This window comes from Microchirus variegatus, assembly GCF_963457635.1.
Source record: "Microchirus variegatus genome assembly, chromosome: 6".
Taxonomy (NCBI): domain Eukaryota; kingdom Metazoa; phylum Chordata; class Actinopteri; order Pleuronectiformes; family Soleidae; genus Microchirus; species Microchirus variegatus.
Window position 1 is genome coordinate 13,560,402 of NC_139807.1, and position 24,890 is coordinate 13,585,291.

General features: G+C 41.9%; 1 protein-coding gene across 1 annotated transcript in view; it reads left to right on the plus strand.

The window, feature by feature from the left end:
* LOC310929021 (A disintegrin and metalloproteinase with thrombospondin motifs 2-like) overlaps positions 1-24,890 on the plus strand; it is a 121,915-nt gene that overhangs the window by 33,442 nt on the left and 63,583 nt on the right. The window contains exon 3 of the mRNA XM_083891717.1: positions 23,118-23,286. Coding sequence (XP_083747843.1) covers positions 23,118-23,286 — 169 coding nt within the window. The remainder of the gene's footprint in view (positions 1-23,117; positions 23,287-24,890) is intronic.

Here is a 24,890-nt window from a genome sequence, read left to right on the forward strand (position 1 = left end):
CTCTCTGCTGCAGTGCCAAGGTTGCCAGAGGCCGCTCGGTAATGTTTGAAGTGCAACAAGCTGCCTCTGTCCTCTTAAAAGTCGCAGATGGGGAACCCAAGCTTGGCGTTGTGAGAGAGAAGCATCCCAGTGAGATGGGTCACAGGAAACAGAAAAGATTACAAAAACACGGTTACACAAAAAGGCACTCTCTCACACAGACAGCGAGAGAGAGAGTGTGCTTTGTGATTTGAGAATGGGGAAAGGGACTGAGAGTGAGCCAAGATCTGTTTGAGCATCCATGTCATTTCCTCTGAATGCTGTCTGTCGGTCTTGCTGGCTCAGTTACTGTATGATCACCTTCCAAACCCCGGTTTGCTTGCTTTTGTGCTGTTCTGTCAAATATCCTTCTTTCTTACTTTGTTTTGTGTCGCAGTTCTTCTCTTCTTAAAATGTTCTAGTTCATGTCGTGTAAATCTAAATCAGGTGGTCTCAAACTCTAGTTTGGTCAGTAGGGGCCGGTTAAAGGGACACGGTGTAGTATTTATGGGTTTATATGACCCAAAATCCACTTTTGTATACATATTATGTGCTCCTGCATTGTCTAGTCGCTGTATAATATTCTTGGTTTCATTTTCGTAGTGTTTCAAAAAGTCATGTAAAATAACATGGTCGCGGGCCGCTACTGCCTTGCCACGACGCCATGTTTCTACGGGAGTCTGTATAGACAAACGCGAGAGAACAAATCAAGTGTCGCTTTACTTGTAGCGGACATCCCGCCGCCACTCTCTCCGCTTCGTCTGCTATGGCCGCGGTAGCTCGCCCTCTCTCCCTCGCCTCACGAACCTCATCAACTGACACGGAGAAAGATGATGACATTTGACTGGCTGAGGATACCGTAGTGCTCAGGGAAGGGAGGGAGTGAGCAGAGGAGCAGTTCTTTGTTGTAAATGTCAGCCTCTCCTCTAGATGGCACTATAAACTACTTAGTTCACCTTTAAGTGGAAAAAAAAGTCATCAAAATAATAATGTTTATGATAATAGTTTGCATAACTCCAAAATAAAAGTGTTAGTTTTGATATGGAATGATGCATAGTTCACAATATAACTGTATTTATAATGCAAAATTAATCCATCTTGAGGGTCGCAGGGGGTGTTGGTGCCAATCTCAGCTTACTTGGAGCGAAAGGCGGCATTGACCCTGGACAAATCATGCAAAATTAATCTATAAATCAAAGGAAAAACATACAGAGGTAACTAATTAAAAATTGATTTTAAGTGGCAGGCAGCATCAACATTATTGGGGGGCCGCATGTGGCCCACGGACCACGAGTTTAAGACCTCAGAGACAGAACATGAGCAGATTTACTTACCAAAGGGCAATCTAACATGTCAGCTCAGTGTGTATGGTCTTAAAAGCACAACATCTGATGATTACATTTTTTGATGACATTAGATCCTGAGCTGAAAAAAATGCCATACCATAATTAAAACAATTTCTATATTTACATACATAAAATATACTGTAACTAGAAAAGCACTCGGAGAGCGCAGACCTCCGCCAAGGCAACTCAGTGCCTACAAAAAACACCCTGCCAGCGTGCAGCGCGTACGGATCACGCCCAAATTTAATCACTTGTTCCTGGTCCCATTAGTCAATTAGTAAGATGCATGTTATAAATGCATTGTTGAGTCTGTCTGCATGAGCACCAAAATCTGTTAAATCACATTGACTGTGTCTAACTTTTTATTTCTGTGTAATGAGTTCATATAAATCCTTATTTTCTGGTGTATGAGACATTTCTAAAAAAACGTTTCCAGGCGTGCTCGTGTGACACGCGGTTCCCCGGCACATAATACAAACAAGATGTGTCTAGTTATACACATAATAGGCACGCTTAGAGAAACACAGACGCCGAGTCGAGAGAGGAGAAGATCAGAGATCAGATGTGCAGAGACAGTTCACTGCAGACGGTTCCTCTCACATCTCCGCTGGCATCTGGGCCACAAGAGGAGACATCAGGTAATTAGAAAGAAAAGTGAGATAAAGAACAACAGGGGGGGGGGAGGGGGGGAGGACAGTTGGGAGGAAGATAATGGACAAGCTCATGCAGTTTCTTCTGCAAACGCAACTTTTCGTTAGCAGTGTTCTCTGCAAGTGCCGTCGTAGGTTTGACCATAAGCCTGTCACTTTGGTAGGACAGGAAGTTCCTCTTTTTGTTATCGCTGTCACCATTAGTTTAAACATACTGACTAATATATATGAACGTGTGTGTGTGCACGCGTGTGCGCGCGTGTGTGTGTCCACATGTCCTGTGATGAAATATTAAGCTGAAACTGTCAGGTCTGCTCAGGACAAACTTTGCTTCTGGGCACGTCCACCTGAGGCTCCTGACAAGTGGGGGAGGAAACATTAAAGTTAATGTAGAAGGTGAGGAAGTTCAATCATTTTTTGGGGTCGCGGGTGAAACAAAACAAAAAAGATATATATAAATAGAGAGCGAGTGAAAGATTCCTGGGAAGTGAAGCACATGAGCGAAACATTTGTCTGTCTTCCCACGTCCCCTCATTATCTGATCAGTCTGAGAAAGTGAGGAGGTGAGAGAGAGAGACGCTGAGCTGCTGTGATGAAAATCCAGTCTGTTTTCATCCTCTGTTTGCTTTGTGTTGTCATGGCAGCAGTATGTGAAGTTACCTTGTGTCATGTACCTGTTGCTTTCACACGTCACCCTCCACACCCCCTACCCTCGTCTTTAAAGCTGACATGCTCTCGAAAAACCTAGTGAGGAGTTTGGATGGTTCACTTTCACACACCCACACAGGCTCAAACACATGCACAGGGACATCTGACACACACACACACACACACACACACACACACACACAGAGTGCAGATCTGAACCCAGATCTCAGATTCTAAGTATGTCAGGGGTGGGCTCGCATGGAAGTGTAAATCGAAGTTGATTAGGGCCTGTCAGTCTGAAGAACATCACACCCCCATCGTACACGAGGAGAGTCCTTTTCATCTCGCAGTGAGATATGGGAGAAGAGTAGAAGTGCAAGTGGTGAAAGAGATAAGACTTGGCCTCTGGTCAAAGAAGCACACCTGTCCTGACACATCACTCTTTAAAGTATGCTCATGGACCTTGTGTGTGTGACCATGTCGACACGCTGGAGGAAAGATGAGGCATTACAGAAGAGCGAGCGAGTGCGTCTCTGCACAACAAACCCCAGCAAAGGGGTCCAAACATGCCGGGGCAAAAAAATGAATAAGTAAAACCAAAAGTCATACGTGCACATTATTCATGTGATGCTGTCCGTTTTAACTGCATGTGCTGTTACCTCAGCTCTCGCTCTCTCTCATTTCGAGTGAATGTCTCTCTTGTTCTGTAAGCCTTGTGAATATTTCAGCAGTGCAGGCGCCTGCACTAAGCCCAGCCACAGAGCCGACATGTCATTGACCATTAGTGCTAACCTGCTGCTTCTACCTCTCACCTTTATCGTCTCACTCTTTTGTTTCTCACAACTTGATTTGCCACCTTTTGCATGACGACCTGGTTGATTGTTGTGACGAAAAACAAAAACAAAGATGATTTCTTTCCTATATTTTTTAATCATGTTTTTCCTGTTCCCACCGTTGTTTTTGGTAAATCAAGACATTGTTTTTGGTAAATGTAGACAAATGATTAAAAAAAAAAAACACAAGAGAGTAGATATTGGAAATGATTAATGTCCTATTTTGCATATTTGAGAATTTCAGCAACTAATATCCTGTTATTGTGCATTTCCCTGTTTCCACTTTAATATTAACTGTAAAGCTGCAACCTCAACTGTTCCTTTAAGATTTTATGTATACATTTTTATTTATATTTATATAAGGTGTTTTGAAAGTACCATTCTGCCTGATTCTTCGACATCCCCTGGTTTATGTTGTGCATTTCAGCTTGTTTAACTTACCGAAGTGGTTGTGCCGCTTGCTTTTCCCATCCCGCTTGTAATAAATTGAACATTTTGTGGCTTATCATATTAGGCAAAGTAAGGTGAATAATTCCTTTAAGCCGCAGTCCCACAGTTGTAAAGTAAACCACTGCGAGACAATTCCAGGGAAAGGAATGTAGTGTTTGATTTAATGGGAAGTGTAGATCATGTTTAAGTAGTAAGAGTTCAGAGGAACACAAAGGAGGATTTTTATAATGGTCTTTTAACAGGCAGTGGTTGTTAGAGGATGAGTTAAAAACCTACAGAATACAAACCGGTATTTGAATTGTTTTATAAACCTTTCTACTCTGTCGCGCACACACACACACGCACACACGCACACACACAGGGTGGATCAATCAAGAAAACAACAGACACTGCCTGTCAACTGAGGCACAGTCTGAGTCCAATCGATCCAGAGCTAGATCTTATTGGTGTACACACTGTTTGGGCTGGCAAATACACACATGCACAAGCACGCACACACACACACACACACACACACGCACACGCACACGCACACGCACACGCACACACGCACACGCACACACACGCACTGTACAGACTTTTACAGACATGAGTCATAAGCTCTAGGTCAGAATCTTTTATTGTGGCTTTGGTCCTATAGTTGTTAATCTGTCTCTACTACATACTGTAGATGCTGCTGTAGGAATGTTCTGTGTGTGTGTGTGTGTGTGTGTGTGTGTGTGTGTGTGTGTGTGTGTGTGTGTGTGTGTGTGTGTGTGTGTGTGTGTGTGTGTGTGTGTGTGTGTGTGTGTGTGTGTGTGTGTGTGTGTGTGTGTGTGTGTGTGTGTGTGTGTGTGTGTGTGTGTGTGTGTGTGTGTGTGTGTGAAAGAGGAAGTGTCTCTGGAAAATACGGAGGGAGTTGAGGGATAAAACAGCAGCTTTAAGAGTCACAGTTCTGCACTTAACCTGCCAGCAATAGAAATAAAAGGACCGAGAACATGAGAAGATGGAGAGGTAGCAGGGACTGAGAGAGAGAGAGAGAGAGAGATGAAGCTGTCAGTGCCGCCTTGGCACTTTCTCTTTTTGCTCAGTGTGATTGACCATCAAACTCTTTAATCCCGCGGAACTCAAACAACTTCAAAGTGATTTGATTTGTGGTACATTTTCTTGATGTTTTTGTCCACATCCAGCAGTGAGTTTCCCAGAAGTATTGCTGCCAAACAAATGTCATAAATCCAGTCGAACGAGGCACAGTTGGGAGTTCGATGTTTTTGGAAAAAAAAAAGAGGGATAAATCATAAACATGCGTGAAGTCGTTTATTCAGGACTGTTGTTTGTTATTAAATCTGTCGAGCTTTCTGTCCTGAGCGCCTGTCATCCTGGGCAACTTAAAGTACAATATATTTTAAAATGAAATACCGAAATAAGAAATGTATCAAAAATAAACTACACAATACAGCAACTGCACCATGTATCAAAATAAAATACTGTATTTTACCCCGAAAGTGGTGGAGTATGGGCTTGTAACACAGTACACAGTAGTGAATGGCATTAAGGTACAAAACTCCTATCCATTAAACAAAATGAAGACATATAGTGGCCAAGCGGAAGGGAATTGGGCTTATAACCAGAGGGTTGCCATTTTGAATCCCCGCCAGTTGCATCAGGAAGGTGCTGTGGTGACCCCCTAAAGAGAGAGAAGCCTAAAGCAATCAAATAAAGTGACTTGAAATATGATTCTTTGGTCATACACAGCCGCCGAAAAGCAGTGGAAAGAAACGACATCATGCTGCAAGGTTGTTCTGGGCTTATTGATAAATAATGACGACACGCAAGCTTTTGTATACATTCAAGATGGCGGCCACCAAAGAGCAATCCAAGTGCGCCTAGAAAACTATACAAAGGCGTTTGTTGACACTTTTCTGACGTTGTTCTTCATACGTCATACAGATCATTGGTCTGAATGGTTGCAGTGTTCTCCATTAGCGCACACAGGCATTTTCATCTTCATCTTTTGGCCACGCCCCTTGCAAATGGGAGGTGACCACACCCTTTTCCAGACTCAATCGATGCAGTCTTGTTGTTGTTAGCCAGGCTCCCTGCAACTGGAAACACAGCAAAGGGAAGTCGCTCAGCAGTTGTCTTCAGGTGATGTAAACATCTGGTCAGTACAGAGGGTTCTGATGTGATGATGATGTTGAAGGCCATGGACGGAGCCGTTATGTCAGACTTTGATTGATGTCGTATGCGGGGCTGCACCGGTGTTTTAAGTACTGTGATTATGTTCTGCAGGATTTCAATTATATGCACAGCTGGGCGTTGTGAAAGCTACCATTTGTTTGCTAACCTGTTAAGTTTAAGATATTGCAAAGTAATAATAGGTCAGATTATGTCAGGTGTGTGTGTGTGAGAGAGATATCCAAAGTGATTTCTTGTATTGCTCCTTATCTGATCAGCTCGACAGTATCTTACAGAAGAGGAGCAAACATGTTTGCTGGCAGGGAAAGTAATGGAAACACCACTCACACTTAGATCTTTGAATTTGATAATTTTTTTTCTCTGGTTGTGAAGTGCTGTCATGATTATGCTCAACTGAAAGGTTGTCGGTTCGATTCCCAGCTCTGCTATTGTCCATGCCGATGTGTTATTGGGCAAAACACTTAACCCTACATTGCTCCTGATGGTTGAATGACAGATGTGTGATACATGGATTTGCTGTATGAGTAAATGGGTGTAAATGGGTGATTGGCAATAACTGTACTGTTAAGCAGTGTGACTTGAGTGATCAACAAGACTAGAAAAGTGCTACAGTATAATTACACATCATTTAAAATTAGTCATTTTTGCACACACACCTGTTGGTGAAAGTGAATTTGTTCTCTGCATTTTACTCATCATTACTACACAGCAGTAGTGAACACAAAGAAGCCGAGCACAGGAGCACTGGGCAGCACTTTTCTGTTCCCAGGTGCCTTGCTCAGGTGCAAACTAGCCCAGAATTGAACCAGTGACCTTTCGGTTACGTGCCCGATTCCATTCCTCTTGGCCATATATCCCCTGTCGCTGGGGAACCATTCAACTTAAAAGTACTGTATGGTGAGGTTAAGAGGAGCATCTTCAAGATGCATTCAAGAAACCTTGTAAATGTCATCACAGAAGCATGCAGGCCACAAACCAAATGTTTGCTGCTCCTGCTGCTACCTTGTGGTAACACATGCACCACAAATGAGTTAGTCATCAGAGAAGAATGTGTATTTATCTATTTATTTATTTTGAATCAATGCATTGATAAAACATTGTCTAAATGTTTTACGTAATCACGATATATCATTTTTACGTCACATGTGGTCGAATCATTCTGACAGGAAAACTTTCCGATGATGCTGTTAACTTGTCTCAACTGTGAGCTTTAAGAATGGATTGAACACTGTCACTCACTCCACCCTCTGTGCGTGTGTGTGTGTGTGTGTGTGTGTGTGTGTGTGTGTGTGTGTGTGTGTGTGTGTGTGTGTGTGTGTGTGTGTGTGTGTGTGTGTGTGTGTGTGTGTGTGTGTGTGTGTGTGTGTGTGTGTGTGTGTGTGTGTTTGGTTCTGTGGGACAACTGCCCTCTCTGTGTTCAATGTGCGGTCCAATTCCGTCTGCTGTGTCTTAGCTAATTAAAGCTTAATTATTGATAGTCTAGTGAATTATTCAGAGGGGATAATTAGATATAGAAACAATGGTAAACACAGGTACAGCTGCACGAGAGATGATGCTGAAGAGACAGAGAGAGAGAGACGGGGGAAATTAAATGGCGAGGGACGGGGACAGTGTGGCCTTTATTCCTCTGGCTTTTTGCCAGATCTCTCTCAGAGAGAGAGAGCCTCCCACCTCCTCCATTCCCTTTCCTCCATGTTTATATATTTCCCATCACTCCTTGCCTGATGTCTCTGTCCTTGACTCTGCAGTGTTCTTCTCCCTCAGTTTCACCCTTTCTTTCTTTCTTCTTTCCTTCCTGTCCGCAATTCCATCCCTCCATACTCCAATTCTTCCTCCCCTACTTCCTCTTTCTTGCCTGTACCTGTGTTTCACTCCTCTTCTCTGCACCGCACCCATTAGACTTTCTATCCCCCTGTTGCTATGACATTAGCGGGATGTAGCAGTGTCAGGCCGGTCTTGAGGGATGAGACTAAGGAGCTAAGTCTTGCTCTTTTCATTTAATTACTCTCCAACCCCCATATCCCTCCACCCCAACCCCCAGGCCTTGTTCCCCTGTATATCACACCCTGTCTTCCTCCCTCTCCCTCCCCTTCTTCAGTGTCTCATCTTTATGCCTCTTTGTCTCGTCCCCTTTTTTTTTCTCTACCTGTCTTCACACATGCATCCTCTCCCTCATATGCTTTCTGTCCTCATCTGACAAAGAGAGGAGGGGAGGAAGGAGGAGAGAGCAGAGGGACACAATCACACCCACATCATTCCTGTGAAACTGTTTGAATCATGTGGTATCCGACAAAACTCCACCCATTTTCCTCCTGCTTTTGCTCGTGTCTTGCACGTGTCACTAATTCTTTGCTTTTCAAAAATAGGGTCTGCTTGTGTGTGTGTGTGTGTGTGTGTGTGTTTGTGGGTGTGTGTGTTTCTGTGTTGGCCTAGGCTTGACCTTGATTACCATGGTGATGGTGAGGCTCCTCATTAGTGCTGCACTGGAGGAAACTGTTTGGTAATGAGGGAGCAGTACTGTCCTTAGGCGCGCGCACACACACACAAACACAAACACACACGCGCTCAGATGCCGATGCACCACGTCGCATTAGTGCTTGCATGCACCTGCTGACACCTGCGCTTATGCAAGATCTCATACATAACACACACACACACACACATACACACTTTCTGAGCACATCTTGGTCTCATGGCCCCCTACTCAGTTGTCTCACCTCACTGTCTGTTTTATTTTTTCTCTCCACACCCATTCCGCTCCCCCGTCTCCATGTACCTTTCTCTCTCCTGCTCACCACCAGACAGACCCTGCTGCCCACTAAGTATTTTGATAGCAATTTTATATGACCTGAAAAAAATTTCACATTTAATCTTCAAAAAAACAATGGAATAAACCTACAAGTTATCTTTTTTTTTAAAGAGGAAGTTCCCCAAAACCTGCAGTGCATCACATGAGATTATATTTTGTTTGTTGTTGTTTTTTTTCCCATGCACAGCAGGCTACTCAAATGATGTTGCAATATTTAAGTTTGTTTATTTAATTATTTATTCATGCCATTTCAAAACGAGAAGCGCAGTGTTGTTGTTTTTTGTTTTGTTTTTTTCTTCCTGCTCTTATATAAGGAATCATTAGCACTACAGGCTAACTAACCTCTGTCTATAGTAGTGACCAGATGCTACACCTGAAGCCAAGGATCTCATTATTAGCTTACTACAGTAGTTTGTGGTGTTACACCTAATTTATTCTCTTAAGAGTGCCGAGGCCCACTTCTGAATAATCCTCTGAGGTCCTAACCTTAAAGGTGCATTTAGTAATAAATCTAAAGCCATAAAATCCTCCTAATATGTCACAGACTCAAGAATAATATTCATATAACATACTGAACTCACCAACAACAACAGTACAGCCAAAATATTCACATTAAAAAAATATTTTGCAGACCGCAAATCATGTTTATTGCGTTATTGCATGTTTGTGGCGCCACCTACCGCCTTCTACAAATCATTGCAGTCAGTAGAGTCTCAGCTGCCGAGCAACCACGGGTTGCTAGTTATGTCTGAGCTACAATGGCGGACAAAATTAAACTTAAAAGAACTCGGTATTTTGAATGTGAGTCTAGTGTCCATTTTTGGCCACATTCTTACATATGGCGCCTTTAACCCGACAAAGATCAACACACAAGACTAGGATCAATAATTCACATGTATAAATTATTATGTTTTCATGAACATGGGGATACATCAAATTCACTGCAGATTTAATAATTAGTTCACTTTCTGAACCTTCAACACGTGCATGTGGTTATTACAGCTACGCATTAGCAAAATAACATTAAGTGCAAATACTGAAATGTTAGGTCTACATGCTGACCGGCTGACATCACTTTCTTCAAAATGTGTGGACTAACGAGGAAACCACAGCATTCCAACGTTTAGTGCAAGAAGCAAATATTAAAAACTACAATAATAAACAGAAGCAGCAATCATATTGCGCCTTGTTATCCCTGCATAGTGACATGGACTTTGGCACCACCCACAGCTTGTCTCCATGAATTAACTGTCACTTTTCTTTTTATAGCAGTTCATGGAAACTGATACATGCACGTTTTCTTTTCCCCGAACGAAAATCTAGGTAATGTCAAACTGTGAGTACCGATCAGAATGAAGCAGTCAAATCAAAACAGCCCGACAGAGGATAGTGTGTGGAAACCAGTCGCTGAATTCTACTCAAAAACGCTGCATCGCTCTTTCAGTTATCACATGTGACAGAAGCTTTACAGGTGAAGTAGCATGAGCAGCTGTGGCCTAAAACAAGAAGTCTGCTTTCAACCAGACATATGGATAGAAATGCACTCAGATTCACACGTAAAATGTGTGATTAAAATGGTGTTGTTTTGTATTCTCTTTGGGCCAGAGAACAAATAAGCTTTGTGGTTCTTTTAGCCTGAGTGTACCTTGAAAAAGCTAAAAATATGCTTAATTAGTGGAGCAGCCTGCTGTCCACAAACCTAACCCTTAGCATATATTACAATATAAATATATAATACTGTATACCTTTGTTAGGTCTACGGCTTAAGGCAGTGATTTAAAAAGATGTTGTACGAATGATCCATTTTAATTCACTGTTGATGAGAGATTTATAACTTTAATTTACAGGGTGTGGCCTGTAATTCGTCTCCTTCAGTGTAATTTTGTCTAACTTGTCATCCACATGTGAGGTTGTTATGTTCAGTACACACCAGCCAAAGCTACGAGTGAGATCATGTTCATTTACAGATTAAATCACCTCAATAAATAAAAGGCACTGGTCTATGAATTGGTTATTATTAAAAAACATAATATTTTCCTTCTCCAAGTCCTAACGTGGTGATTTTTGGGCCTAAACCTATTCACGTAATCACCTTCATTTCATCCAGAAGTAGTTAAAAACATGTTGATTTGTAAATGTGTGACAAATAGTGACTTTAATTTAGAAAATGTTTGCTCACATCCATCTGTTTTTCTTTGCAGAAATGGTACAAGTGCATCATATTATCCTGGTGAATAGATTGACTAACTTTGAGGTTAATATTGGAGCCAACATTTCCAATAGGAAAATCTCTCTATAAACTGCCCAGTTTGCCTCCATCCTGCCTGCTGACCTCATCAGTGCTCCACCACACACACACACATAACCACACACTGCTACTCCCGATTTCATACCTGGAATTCTTAGAATACTACTTTGGAGGCCTTGGTTGTTGAAACATGAAGATGTTTTTCGTAAGATTATTATTATCTGACAGTGGAAATTTGAGTGGAGAAGTTTGCTGCTCTGATTACACTTAAACGCTGCTGTGACTTTTCGTCCACGAGCAAGGGTGATGATGTTTCCACATGTGCAGATGAAGTCAGGGCTCTTGTGGAAGACAGGGTTTGCAATAACATGTCTGTCGATTTGAGTAGACGGGGAAACATCGCTCCTTTTCCCCTCTTTCTGTCTCTTTTCCATCGATGAAACAAGACTGAGACTGAATTAACCGTCTCAGTTTTTCTTTCCATCAGAAGGCGTCCAAACGCGGTCAGAGCCGTTGACATAGCGAGAGCTCTTTAAATTAGGTCGTAAAAGGAACGCTCTCCCCTCCTTAACTTAAACTGGACTTTAAGTCTACTTTAAAAAACATGTAAACATGTTAGTCCAAATTAAATGGTGCTAAATAGAATTTAGAAAAGTCAGACCAGAGTCCTGTCCCCCTACAACCATTGTGATTAAGACAAGCTGGATTAAGACATAATCAGCCAGGACCTATTTTAAGAACTAATTATACTAATTACATTTTCCCAACGAAATAACACTTCCCAGCGTTTACAATTAATAATCTATATGTTTTATTTATTTCCCATTTGTATGAAAATTAATTGAACATCTTTACACTTTGAGGTGTTGATTAGACGTCATCTCTTTTTTAAGACTTATCAATATTACAAAAGAATAAGAATCAAAAGTTTAAAAAAAAATCTTAGTTTTCAACATTTGTTAATCTTCTAAACTGAATCCTAGTTCGATTGCTTGGAAAGTCCAGTTTATTTGGGGAGGTGTGAATGTGCAACCCAAAATCTGATTCGCGCCAAAGCAAAACATATGTATATATGACGTGGACTACAACGCAGGGCATTGTGGGTAAACCAAAACACCAAAAGGGCGTGTAGAATGACAGTGTATATGTGCCGTATGTTCGCATAAAACGATAGGATTTGATGCGGAGGAAACAGAAGTTGTCCTGCATTAAACAACGGACGCGCACGTATTCTTGTTCATTGTTGTCTTGTCTTCTCCTTCAGTAATTCTTGATGCAGCGCCGCCTCAGGCGAGGAGGGGAATACGTTATTCAAAATGGTATAGCGGAGATTATTAGGTGTGAAAACGACCTTAGAGAACAATCACATCTGTGTTTCCCCAGTTAGATAAAATGAGGGGATGTGGCACTTAAGCGACACACTGAGCATAATCTGTTGCTTGGTTTCAGTGTTAAAGTAGTGAAATATTTTTGACTTACATTAGGCCAATTTATTTCACCGCTTCTGTCGCTCGAGTCTTCCTACATTTTACCAGAATGTGTACAAATTGGTATCAATAGGAGGCAGAATCAAAAGAACGCTTTTTCATTTTTCTTTTTCTTATGAGAGAGACACGAAGCTCTCAATAACTCTGAGGTATAAACTACATTATGAGAGGTCTCCCGTCCTCCTGGCAGAATAAATGTGAATATTATCTGCATAATAATAAAATTTGACATTATTGCATGTTCTGGCAAGAGGGAGAATACAAATGTGCTGTGGAAACGGGGAACAAGTGGAGAGGTGCACGGAGGCATTTAAAAACAATTGATCTTGACATTTAATGGGCACATGGTAATATATCAATTCCCCTGGACAAGCACATGTTGATTGTTGTAACACAATTTTACAGCAGGAAGCCACATTTAAGATATCACGTGCAGACAGGCAGCTGTGGTCAGAGAGGCAGAAGAATCAGAGGGGACATTATTTGATCACACAGTGGCGTTGGCAGCTCTGTAACGGGGAGTAAATATTGCCTGTTCTTCTTACACATGATCTGATATAAAAATACACTTCACCAAGCTTCATGTTGTGCGTTCTCTGCAGGTCTTGAGCAAAATGACACGTCTCAGGTGGAAAAGTGTAGTTTGGCAGGTTTTTTTTAATCAGCAGCTCGACTCAACCACACACTCACACGCGTGTGGTCGCTTTTTTTTTTTCACTTCCATAATAAAGGTTTTGGCGAGCCGTTCCTGATCCTATGATCTCCCCCCGGTGTCCTCAAGAGACTTGGGGCTTGTTTGCAAATGTGTTTTTTTAACACGAGTGAGGCGATGCTGTGCAAAAGCATGCGTTCCATGGTGCGCGGACGTGCTCGTTACATTCGCCCATATGTGGGGTCAAAAGTGTGGAGTGCAGAGGGGGGCAACTCCCTGTTATGCCAAACGTGTGATTGGCTCCTGCTGCTGCTCTGGGAGCGTGCGATTGGCTCTCAGGTTCAGCAGTCAGTGCAGTGAGCAGGTAGGGGAGGGTCTTCGCTCAGCTCTGTTGCTAGGTTACAGGTATATCCAATAGATGTGGAGATAAAGAGATAGAGTAGAGATAAGGAGTGGTGTGGACCTGACCCTGTGTCTGTGTGTCTGTGTGTGTGTGTGTGTGTGTGCGCTTCAGTTATTACTCATGTGGAAACCTAAAACTTAAAGTCACATACTGGGGACTTGGTCTGTATGAGCAATAGAATATTTAAGATTTTAAGATGAAGATGTGTTTTTAGGTTAAGGTACAATTTACCTTAAGGGTAAGGTTGAGGCAAGTGACAGGTGGTTATTAATATTTAGGTTAGAGGAAGTCTGTAAGAAATCCAGAGGTTTGAGTAAAACGGGGATTTCTTGAATGTTTTAGCCTTGTTCATACAGACAAACATCAATCATCCAAACTCCAACAACCCAGAAAAAAGTGTTATAATGTTATGGAGTTGGTGTTGTGTGTTTTTTTCTTCCTTTTTGATGCTGATTACAGAGAGCGAGAGAAAAAGGCTCATTATTTGCTTTCTAGTGTTTTATTGTTGCGTGACAGAACTTAAGTTCCCAGGTGTTGGCTTTCGTACAAACTTTTATAACTGAAGCACGATGCACAACGTTGCTAAATGCTCCCAGAAGTTTTGAGGTTTTTTGTTGTTTTTTACTCTTTGATGAATTAGAAAATAGAAAATCTAGACATTGGACTCACACACCTCCCTGTACGACAAGCGCTATGAAGAGTTGTAACCTTAATGATCCAATTGTGGCCTGTGTTGCTGTGCTTGCGTCACAGAAAACCCTCAAAATGTTGTACTTTTCGTGCCACGGCATAAAAATTCACAGGTGTGGCAGAGTAATCATTACTGGCGGGCAGATCCCGAGCCTGAGGTTGGTTTGTAATTCATTAAAATGCTGTTATATCAAATACAGACTGCTCTCGACAACATCGCTCGGAGAACAGCTGCTCTGCTGCACTTAGATTGCAATCACAGAGCGGTCAGTCGCCACTAATCGGGGTCATTTATCAATCCGGAAGAACCATACACACAAACGTTAACGCTCAGAAATACACGCGCACGCACGCGCACAGACTCGCACACACACTGATCGATGGCTGGGCTGTGGCAGTAAGAGAGGTTGATGGGTGCTTGGCTGGTGGTGTGTGTGTGTGTGTGTGTGTGTGGGGGGGTGTGTGTGTGTGTGTGTGGGTGTGTGTGTGTGTGTGTGTGTGCGTGCGTGTGCGTGTGTGCTGTCATGAACACAGTGAAGGAAAGGAGCGCACAAAAGCTAAAGATCTGTAAAGATTAACCTCCTGTCAACGATAATGCATCAGAGTTGTCACTTACAAGCTAGTTGGGCTGTGACGTAAATGGGATAGATTCAGATTTCCACAGTTCATTTAAAGGACATATTATGCAAAATCAACTTTTTAATAATTTAAATACTTATACTTGGGACTCTGGAGGCCCTATGAGCAGGCAAAGTGTGAAAAAAGATGACTCATGAGTCATGTTTTTGTGGTCCTCCTCAGTCTAAGTACAGGAGATAAAACATGCGATGTTGAGTTCCGCACACATTGTAACGTAACAATGACAAATTCCTGGAATTGTTGTCTCGCAGAGCTCCTGAAAACGCGAGAGTGCAGGCGAGGGCAATAGTATCTGGAAGAGTCCGTTAAGTGTTCTATTCTTAAAGGACTCTTAGGCAGCCTATTCTTAGGCTGGAAGTTCTACACAAACTTCCAGCCTCAGAGGATTTACATGTCCAGTGGATACATGTTATATATGACGGCAATGATGGCTTTTCCAAATGCTAACTGCTATTATCTGCCGGAGCCTCAGTGACGCTGACGTAGTTTCCTGTGTCTCATTTGCATTTTAAGAGACAGGCACTCAAAACCGAGTGTTTTGAGCGCTGTTTTGAGCAAAACAGAGCTGTTTTGGCAGAGTGATTGAACTGCTGTGGTGCTTCATCCTTAAGGTATTTTGACCAAAGCATGTGACAGACATGTTCATTAGGACACCAGGAAACTCTCATCTGTTTCTGCTGCATCAAACGTGATTAACATGTGAAGGGAACGCAGGACAACAAAGTCTCAGGCTCCTGCTTCTTCTCTAAAACAGAGGAGGGGAAGGCTAAAACAAATTTCCACAGCTTAAACAAACACTCCACAGTCATTGCCTTCAGATTGCCTTTGGTGGCTGCCCCAGCGTCTGTTTGGAGGCCTGAGCTTTCCTTAATGACATTCCTCGAGTTTGTTGTTAGGATGACGAAACCATAACAAAAGCTCGGCAACAACAGCAGCTTGGATCGGAATTAAGTATGTTGTCGCTTGGACTAAGTTTGATCAGCAGTACACCAGTTTTATGTTATACATCCTCTGGGCCTCTGCAGCAAACAACCACCTCTTTATAAAAGTGCAGGCCCTCTGCACTGCGAAGAAAACAGTTCTGATTCTTTAATGTTGTCCTGAGAAAGACAAACAAACAGGAGACGGAGAAAGGGACAGTGAGGAAGAGTTATTCTTGATTTTGTAAACATTTGCACTTTTTGTCCTTGTCTGGTGCCAACAATTTATTGAAGTTTTTTCTCCAATTAGTCTTCCACCTCTCTCGCTCTCATTTTCTTCCACCCTGAACATGTCTACTGCTTCCTTTCTCCCTCCATCATCTCCTCCCTGCTGGTCATCACACATTGCATCTGCGTGAACTCCTCTGCTCATTCTGTCTCCGCTTCCTCTTCTTTTTCCCGTTCTTGTACGACCGATTCATAATCTCAGTTTGTGCAGCGGGGGAAACAGAGGGAGAAAGCGTCTGTCCTGGTGAATACCATCAGGAATTGGGAGAGAGGAAGAGAGAATGAGAGAGAGAGTGAAGTGAGGACGGGATATTGAGACAGCCTCCTTTTGCAAACTGCCTGTCTGGCTGGCACCACGTCTCTCGGTCTATCTGCCAGACTGTCAGTGACTGCAATCCTGTCTTTGTCAATGCTCTCACTCTGAAGCGAAATTTCCACATTTTATGTGGTCAGGCAAACCAGGTTTGGCACACTGATGCTATTCTTAGACTTGTGCCACCCTTTGTCTGCTTTAATGATACGACTCCCGTGATGTTGTCTTTCTTTCTTTCTTTTTTTCCCACACCTGGCCCCGTCACCGCTCCCTCTGTCTCTGTGAGTTAGTATTATGAAAACCTGAAACAGATGAAGGAGGATCATGGAATTGTGAGGCGAAAAAAAAAATAAAATGTGCGATGGAAAAGATGGAGAAGCAAATTTTATGACATCAGATGGACGGAAGAACGAAAGTATAGGAATATGAAGGCAGAGAGGGGTTGGACTGGAGGTAGCTGTAGCATAGTGTGGATGCTATTTCCTGTTTATTGATGTCTCTCTCTTCGACTACTACATTTTTACAGCCCACCATCCCCTTCTTTTATGGGCCTGAGTGACCCAGAGACTGTGTGTGTGCGTGTGTGAGTAGTTTTGCTGACATACTGTGATTAAAAAAAAAAAAAAAATGTAGGTCAAAGATGAAAAATTTGCAAATGAGCTGAGGGAAAAAAGCTGATCAAGAAGAGTAGAGGGTGTCCATACATGTGCACGTATGAGACGAGATTCTTTTAAAGAGCACTCAGTGTGATGTGATGTAATGAGTCGATCAGGGTGACAGGGATGGAGCCACGTCTCTGTCCTGTCATCTGGCTTCTACTCATGCACACAAAGAAGACTTAGGGCCTGTCAGTGTCTGTCAGCATATCCCTCCTCCTTTTCCCCAAACGTGTTGACGTTGATTAAAGTGTTGAAAATAATTATTTCTAACATGCACTGTGTTGCAAAATGTGGATGATTCTGCGTTTCTGCGTTTTATTCCTCGTAGCTTAGGAGCGGCAGCTTGAGTGTGAGTTGCTTTGGGATTGGAATGGAACATATCAATCAAATTTGTAAAGAAACTCGTATTTTAAGTTCTCATATAGTGCAGTAATATAGAAAACTCAATAGAATTAGAGCTGCACCTAATGATTACGTAATTTCGTTGCAACTAATGATTATGTAATTTCGTTGTGTTACCTGTACTGTATGATGACAATAAAGTATCTCTCTTATTTTCGTAATCGATTAATCTGTCGACTATGTTCTTGATTAATCCTTTGGTCCATAAAATGTCAGAAAATGTTAAAAAAAACGTTGATCAGCATTTGTCAAAACCAAAAAATCGAATGTCTTGTTTTGTTCACAAACAGAAATGATTGAGTTTTAATGATTTCTTTGTTATGTGGCGCAAAGAACCCAGAAAATATTCAAATTTAAGAAGCGAAAACAATCAGGAATCTTGTTTTAATCATGAAAAAAGGTTCAAACCAAGTCGTAATCGGTTAATAATCGATTAATTGTTTCAACTCTAGATAGCAATACCAATGAAGATGCACGCCCTGCATGTTCTCCTTGCTTCTGATCAGGCATTCACCTCACACTAAAGGACATGAGGATCACCAAATATTTTAATTCACTTAATGGATCCGTCTTACTCAACTCTTACTTGCAGTTCTCTCACACTTCCCTCTCGTTTTCTCCTACAAGAGTTAAACAGCAGAGAGAAAAAGGTTTGCCAGGGGTCATAAATGTCTTATATATTTAGCTTCCCTGAATGTTTTAAATAGCTTTGCTTCACACTGCCTTCATAAAATTCATTATAAATCTACTTTTTCTCGCAAGAGCCGCGTTCCTATAATCCAAAATACAAAACCTGGCTTTCTGCGAGCTCGGTGGGGGGACCATAAAAGTACAATTTGCTGCTGATGTGATTAAAGAAAACACTGTTTTTTATTTGCGTTGACATGTGTAATCTCTTCCCCTGAAGTGTGTCTAATTTTTCAAATCAGCTTTACTGTTGCACAAACCCCCGATTTTCCCTGCGACTCAAAGGCTGAATGAATCGGGAGGGTTTTCACACAGTGTGTGAGTGAGTCACTATCAAAGCCATATTTGTGTGTGGATGTGTGTCAGTGATTGTGTGACTGTGCCTGCTCTGCCTCACTGACTGACTGACTGACTGAATATGTGTGTGTGTGTGTGCCACTGTGTGTGAAGTGGCAGCAGTAACAGGGTTATGAATCAGATCAAACACACACACATGCACACATAGTGACACCAGATCAAACACACACACACTGGACTGGACTGTCGGGCCCCGGCCGTGTGTGACTTTGATCATCACAACATCCGCTCTTCCACTCCAGCACTGCTTTTACTTCTCCTGTGTCATGTGATGTGCTCCTCAGGACACTTACCTAAGACTCATGTTACTCTTTTCACATCTTCAAATAGAGCTTGTTGTGCCTTCAAACACACAGGATCCTCCCGCTGTAAGTGGACACTGTGTGTGTGTGTGTGTGTGTGTGTGTGTGTGTCTCTCTGTGTGTGTGTAGGATCCGGATTTAGAACTCAGAGATGGGTGTCAGGTCTCAAAGGGAGGGTTGTGGTTCGTGTCACTATCGCAGTGGTCATGAGAGCAATAATATTCAAGTTAAATTATGTTTAATTGTGACAGTGTGTGAATGGTGAAAATTGCTCTTTGGAGAATGTGCGAAAGGTTTTTGGGCTCGACTCTGAACTCCGAAATTGATTTCCAAATGTATTACTATGACTGTGAGCGTGAATGGGAAGGATACATGTGTAGAAACATGCAATTAAGATAAAGAAGTGTGGAGGTAAAAATACAGAAAGGCAAATTATTAGGGGAATCTTCCTGAGAGTTGTTTAATGGTGTACAAATATACCCATATTTATATTAAGGAACACATATTCGCCATTAACTAGGTGCTTACTAACATGCATATAGCATACTAGCCCTTTATTAGTAAATATTAAACATGTATTAACACCTTATGTAGGAAAAATCCTAATTCATGTCGCAATAGAGGTAGAATAAGGTGTTGATACTGGCTTAATAATTACTAATAAAGGGATAGTATGCTATTTATCTATTATTAATATTAGTAAGCACTAGTTAATGGTGAATGTGTTTCTTAATCTAAAGTGTTACCCAAATGTGTATTCTCACTGTTTTTTTTGCTCTTTTGTGTAGTAGTGATGCACACCCACAAATTCTAACAATATAAAGTATATGTAGCAATAATAATAACATCAGAAAGATGCTGAAAATCTTCATGAATGACGAACAGCGATACTTCCTGAATGAAATATAGCTGAGGTTAACTTTCTCTTGAGGGTTAATATGCAAAATTTAAACACATCAGACATCATAAAACATCTTAGGGCTCTTCAACCAAAGGAGCAGATACTTAACTGGAATAAAAGAGGAGCAACAAGTGAGGCAGCTGCAATCCATGGATAAGAATGAATGAATGAATGAATGAATGAAGAATGGATGTTTTTATAGCAGCTAAAAAATAAACTGGGATACTTTTCTCAGGAACAGAACTAAACATGACCTGCTCACCAAGAAGCAATAGAGTCCTGTGAGCATTGATTAGGGATAAAACACATTATAAATACGTTATTGAGAAATTAACAAATTAAAAAACTGATTTTAACACCATATGAACTTAATTTTCATGTTTCATGTAAATTGCAAACGCGCACAGGAACCAAACAGGACGACAATTCCCATGATCCCACGCTGCCTCCCGGAGTCATCGAGCTACGTCTTTGCGTTAGCTGCGTCTCGATTGTGACGACTCCTAGTGGCAGAAATGACACACTGTGACTGCGTCAAAGCTTCTGCGATAATGGTTCTCACTATGGAAATGTATGCAGATGCTTTGATGCTTTATTTACGTCGGCTTTTTCAAAGAACGCGTCCAGTTCTTCAACTCCCTCACACCTTCCCCTCTCTCTAACCTTCCACCCCCACGATCGGATTGGATCGATCCAACCATGTCTCCCAGTCCCACATGTCAATTTTCTTTCTCTTTTTTTTTTGGACACAGCTCTCCTCTCCTCTCTGCTTGGTATTCTGGAGTGGGAATGCATGCATCATCGCAGGCCCATCAGCTCCAATCGGAATGCTACACCACAGCTCTGGGAAATGGAGAGGAGAGAGAGGTGGAGTGAGAAAGAGGGGAGTGGGGGGGGGGTACAGGTCAGTGGCTTGTCGACATCCTTCTGGGACTAAAGCCTCAGACTGACAGAGAGAAAGAGAGAGGGAAGGGATGAGAGAACGAGTCAAGGCAAGAGAGAATCTTTTTATTTTTTTGACCAGCCTTTTTGAATGAGCCTCTCTGGGATGTTCAGGAACATGCACATTCTTAAAATGACTCAACAGTAGCTGGTGTTCATACATTTATAATAATATGATATGATAAAGCTCCATGTACGTGTGCTACCATAGATAATAGCGACATTATGGATACAGATGTGGACGTGGAGATGGCTTCTACAGTTCATACATTGGGCCCCTGAGAGGGGCGTTAATGCTTGTTGCAGTGTATATTTTATATCTCTTTAGATATATTCATGAACAGTGAAATCAATTACATTTATACAGTGCAAATGGCTGAGAGAGCTCAACTGACTGGAACACAAGAGAGCGTGTGCAAACAGATGGGAGAGGCAAATGATTAAACATCCACAGCAGTTCCACAAAACACGAGCTGCAGTTAGAGGAAAAGAAAAAGCACATGAATAAAACACATTCAGTGGATTGACAATGCAAAAAGTTACATAAAGCAAACACTGATGTGCTGTCAAGTTCTAGAAAGCACTAAAAGCTAAGCAATGGTGTTTTTCTTTACTTTTAACGCATGTGAACTCATTTGTAATACGACTATACATTAGCCTTTAAATCTGCAGAAACTGAGAGAAACACAGTACTGACGTAGTATCACGTTGAAGCTGGGTAATTTAAAGGGGACATGTTATGCAAAATCTACTTTTTAATCATTTAAATCTTTATATTTGGGACTCTGGAGGTCCTATCAGTCGGCAAAGTGTGAAAAAAGATGACTCACTCATATTTTTGTGGTCCTCCTCAGTCTAAGTACAGGAGAAAAGACACGCGATGTTGACTTCCGCACTCTCTGGGACGTCACAATGCACTAAATTCATGGAACTGTTGTCTCACGGAGCTCCGCTTTGTCCGTAAAACACGCAAGAGTGCTGGCGAGGACAACGGTATCCGAAAACCGGAAGTCCATGAAAAGTTCTATTCTTAACTCCACAGTGCAGCACAGAGTTCTACACAGACTTCCAGCCTCAGAGGACTGGAGGACCTAAAGAGATACTACTAAACAGAGCGTGAACAGGGCTTTAGTTATCTGGCTCAATAACAGCCCAAATCTGCCATAGGTGTCACTTTTAAAAAGAGCCTTGACCTCAGAAAACTAGTATTTAACCACCTGGAAATGGGACTGACGATCCTTCCTACTGCAGCTTTAAATTATACTTTAAAAAGAAAAATACAAGACAAAAACATTTGAACAGAAAAGCAGAGCAGATGGACAGAGGGGGAATCAGACAGATCTGCATGAAGTAAATTAAAATCAGAAGATGATTTGAATGTTGATGTGGTCTTTAAAGTCCACACAGCGTTTCATCACATCAGCTGACTTACCTCTCTTCAGAATCCTCCTCCTCCTGCCACAGTAGACGGAGAAGCAGACGACTACTGATCATTTCAATGTTTTCTCTCTTCTCCTTCTCCCTTTTTCTTTTCTTTTTCTTTTCATCTTTTTCTTTCACACTCATACTCTCCAAAGACTCTCCATCCTCTCCGTGTGTTCTCCCCCATGGCTTTACTCTACACCAATGCGTTGCCTTGGTAATTACCAGTTGTCTTAAACAGACAGATGGAATAAGAGAGAGTGAAGGGCAATTTTCCCAGTGCCTGTTTTTTTTTCCCTGTGTATGTGCACACAACTCCTTTTTGTGTTTGTGCTTTCTATGCATGCTTCTTTACTTCTCTCCTTCCTTCTTAGTCCACTCTTCCTTTGTGTGTGTGTGTGTGTGTGTGTGTGTGTGTGTGTGTGTGTGTGTGTGTGTGTGTGTGTGTGTGTGTGTGTGTGTGTGTGTGTGTGTGTGTGTGTGTGTGTGTGTGTGTGCATAAAGTGGACTTGGGGAATTACCTGACAGAATTTGTTAGTTCAGGATGGGAGTGGGACAGTCTCATCTCCTGTGCTTGTGTTGGCCATTTTAAGATGTCAGGTGTCACTCTGAGAGGTCACAGCTCTGCTCTTTTCTTCCCCGTTTGCTTCAACACAGCCGAGCAGTGCGATGTCTCTTTAAACTGTGAGTGCAAGAGAGGAGGCCAAGGATGGACGGGTTAGTGAGTGAGATGCAACCGAGGGAGGGGAGGAGGAAGAGGAGGAGGAGGAGGAGGAGGGGAAAGCAAAGCAGCATGTTGAGTGTTTAAATGATATCAGATGTTCAATTACTCACACTCATGTCATCCATTTAATTTCCCATGCTCTCTTTCAGGCTGGTATGATCAGGACGGACCAGGAGGAGTTTTTTATTGAGCCAGTGGAGAGGGAAGACGGAGCGGTGGAAGAGGAGGAGAGAGGAGGAAGGACTCACGTCGTCTATCGCTCCTCAGCTGTGAAGAAAGGGCCCGTCAACGGTGCGGCAGCAGACTACCACCCCCGAGGTCAGTCTGTGGCTCTCACCATGCTCCGCTTTACACCCCTGCGCCCTCATGTGCACACAGTGGAAATTCCACAACACGATGCACAACACGTTCTGGTTCTGCTTCAAATGAAACATGCATAAAGCACTCTTCCCCTCGTACACGCCTCCTTAAATAATCAAAATCAAACTATTGTATGCAACTGTTGCATACGTTGAGTCACAGTGTGAGCTGTCAGAAAACATGACACCTACACACACTCAAACACATCATCCTGTCACTGTGAGAAGGAAAATATCTATGAATCTGTGTGTTTGGGTGGTAAAGTAACACCCATTGTATCTTTTTTCTGTATACGTGTGTATACACACATATACAAAAGAAATTATACATTGTGCCTGAAAATAAATGTGTAAATTAACAATATCAGTATATTCACATAGGTTATATTAAGTGAAATCCAGACTTTATCACAAAAGCTAAATTATATTTTATATATTAACTTAATTTAATCTTTATTAATTATTTATGAATTATTATTTTGATCAACTGTGTATATATATATATATATTTTATATAGTCTTTGTTTTTTTGCACTAAACCCAATCACCTCACAGGCACATTAGTTATGTTAAATATTAATAGTAAGCCCTGGACTTAAGTACAAACATTGTCTATTTAATTGTTAATTTCACAGTGTCGTTTCACCATCTCATGCACTCCAGTAACTCCCTACAGTGGCAAACACATGCAAATACATGGAAACAAATGTTTCTCTGTTTTATTCATCCGAAGCCCAAGTGGAACCTTTAATGTACACGAGCGATGTCGACGTATATAATGCATCACATGCGATCTGCTGCAACACCTCAAGACAAAAGAGCACATCTAACAATCCTGGTTAAAAAAAAAAGAAAAAAAAAAGTGATTTTTCTTTATGTTGTGGCATGTTGAGAAACATATTTCTTCAATCTAAGCCTCGGGCTCGTGTCAGAACAAGCGACTGATCTGAAACCTATGAGTCAATCAATTATGACCCCGCTAGAGTCCTCCCGCGTTTCAGCTCGTCGCAGGAAATGTTCTTAAACAACAGAGTCACCCTTGTTATACAGGCGCAGCAAGTTGTGTTGCTCCATAACAAGTGTATCACAATGAGATGAGATGAGATGTGTGTGTGTGTGTCTTCCTATTCTCAGCAGCTGATTCAAGAATGTCTAATAATATACAGAGAAAGAGAGAGTTTCCATAGGAACACCCAGTGAGGACAGACTGTGTTAGAGTAACACAGATCTGCTCCTACTGTTACTGATACCTGGCAGAGTATACACACACACACACACACACATATATAATCACAGTAAAAAAAAATCTATATGGAAATTCTCGCACATAGAGGATGTAACCACATGCATCGCACACAACTCCCTTGATCATGCATTTATGCCTCTGCATGAACACACACACACACACACACACACACACACACACACACACACACACACACACACACACACACACGCACACACACACACACACACACACACACACAGTACGTCTCACTACTGTTGTTGCCTTTGAATCTTTCTTTTTAATGAAGAGTGGGGTGCAGATCAATAGCGTGGGAT